This window comes from Tupaia chinensis, unplaced genomic scaffold (assembly GCF_000334495.1).
Source record: "Tupaia chinensis unplaced genomic scaffold, TupChi_1.0 Scaffold000438_1, whole genome shotgun sequence".
Lineage (NCBI taxonomy): Eukaryota > Metazoa > Chordata > Mammalia > Scandentia > Tupaiidae > Tupaia > Tupaia belangeri.
Window position 1 is genome coordinate 881,645 of NW_006159943.1, and position 714 is coordinate 882,358.

Below are 714 nucleotides of genomic sequence, written 5' to 3' on the forward strand. Positions count from 1 at the left end.
GCATCCTCTTCACGGCAGAGCCCTCGGCCTCGGGCTCTGCGGCCGGGCGCAGCAGGCCCAGTGTGGGCCCGAAGTCCCCCCGTCCGTCATCCCGGTCCCCCGTCTCATAGGATCCCCCAGCCGGGCTGCTGAGACCGTCGCCAGGCTCGGGGCGGGCGGCTGGGAACACAGCTGGAGGGGGAGGCGCAGGGCTGCGCTCCCGGCTTGGGGACACCGGTTCCGACTTGATGCTGATGTGGGGGTGGGTGGTGACCGTGAGGGCGGCACCCACGTGGGGCAGGGGGCTGCCCGGGCTGGAGGCAGGCGGTGGGGACAGGGGGTGGAAACAGAGGAGGTGAGGGACAGAGAGACACAGGAAGTCAGAGACAGAGTGAGAAAGGACGGAGAACATTGGGGGGTGAGGGGGGAGAGAAGTACAGAGAGGAAGAGACCAGGACAGGGTGGGTCAGGGGAAGGGGAGAGAGAAAAACACGCTATATTAGTTCTCTCACCCCACGCTGTCCCGCAGCCCAGCTCTCCACCCGCCCCGGGGCCAGCTGGGGAAGGGGCTCAGGCCGAGTGCCCTAGGTCTGCCCGCACCTCGCCTGCACTGCCGGACAGCCCAAGGCCCGGCTCGGCAGAGCCCCGGCCCCCCCCTCCTGGCACTCACATGAGGTTGCTGAGAGAGACGGGGACCAGGTGGGGCTGCGGCTGCGGGGGGTGTGGGGCAGGGAG

General features: G+C 69.3%; 1 protein-coding gene across 1 annotated transcript in view; it reads right to left on the minus strand.

Annotated features, from left to right (window-relative positions):
* MEF2D (myocyte enhancer factor 2D) overlaps nt 1-714 on the minus strand; it is a 37,085-nt gene that overhangs the window by 2,210 nt on the left and 34,161 nt on the right. Inside the window, exons 10-11 of the mRNA XM_014590404.2 lie at nt 650-688; nt 6-293 (exon numbers count right to left, since the gene is read on the minus strand). Coding sequence (XP_014445890.2) covers nt 6-293; nt 650-688 — 327 coding nt within the window. The remainder of the gene's footprint in view (nt 1-5; nt 294-649; nt 689-714) is intronic.